Here is a 778-nt window from a genome sequence, read left to right as displayed (position 1 = left end):
TTCTGAATCTTCTAGATGGTTTGTATTTATTTTTGTATCCATGTTTGTGTCATTCAAGTCATCTCTATCTCCGTGTGTTCTTGCACTTATAGTTATTCTACAATTATATTAATGATTAATAAAGTTAAAAATATAATAAAGAAGTTAGTTTTCCATTGTAAAATCGAAGTAAGTATTTTTTATGCTGTTTAGATATATACATATATGTGCGCGTGCGCGTATACGCAGCATAAATTTATTTTAATAAAATTAAAAATTGTATATTTGTACTATTAACACAAAGAACTGTACGTCCATTTATGTATTATGTTTGTGAAAACGTGAACTATAAACCGATCTTAAACATATTTCGATAAATGCCGTTATAAATATGTATATATGATATTACGTATTCATTGGTTTAATTTTATCATCAATTTTTAATTGGTTCGGATTTTAATTAATGTTTGAATATACACTTTGAGTATACATACCTATGACGTTCTTTTAAGTGTATTATCAAGTGTGCATTTGATAATTTATGATACTTGCAGATCATACGACAAATGTTGCATATTGCTGTCATATTTTTATTTGGTATAAAATAATCCCAAAACCAACCAAATTTTTTCTGTTTCTTCTCTTTTTTTGTCAATTTGTTTGGATGTTCCTTTACTAAGTGGCGATGATATTTTGCATAATCTTTGGTATTAATAGAAAATTTTGTAATACAATAATTGCATTTTGCTGCTTTTTCTCCTGTTAATTTTGTGTAATGTCTACGTATTGAATGTCGAAT

At 26.3% G+C, this 778-nt stretch overlaps 1 protein-coding gene across 1 annotated transcript; it reads right to left on the bottom strand.

Annotated features, from left to right (window-relative positions):
- Positions 1–3: 3 nt before the first annotated feature.
- LOC105461750 lies at positions 4–775 on the bottom strand (the record flags this gene model as incomplete). Its single annotated transcript, XM_011708259.1, has 2 exons — positions 4–97; positions 474–775. Coding segments are annotated over 2 exons (396 nt in total), but the record flags the coding sequence as incomplete, so codon positions are not given.
- Between the last annotated feature and the right edge of the window lie 3 nt (positions 776–778).

This window comes from Wasmannia auropunctata, unplaced genomic scaffold (genome assembly GCF_000956235.1).
Source record: "Wasmannia auropunctata unplaced genomic scaffold, wasmannia.A_1.0 LD278984.1, whole genome shotgun sequence".
Classification (NCBI taxonomy): Eukaryota; Metazoa; Arthropoda; class Insecta; order Hymenoptera; family Formicidae; genus Wasmannia; species Wasmannia auropunctata.
The sequence above is the reverse complement of the archived record's forward strand: the minus strand, read 5'-3'. Positions and strand labels throughout refer to the sequence as shown.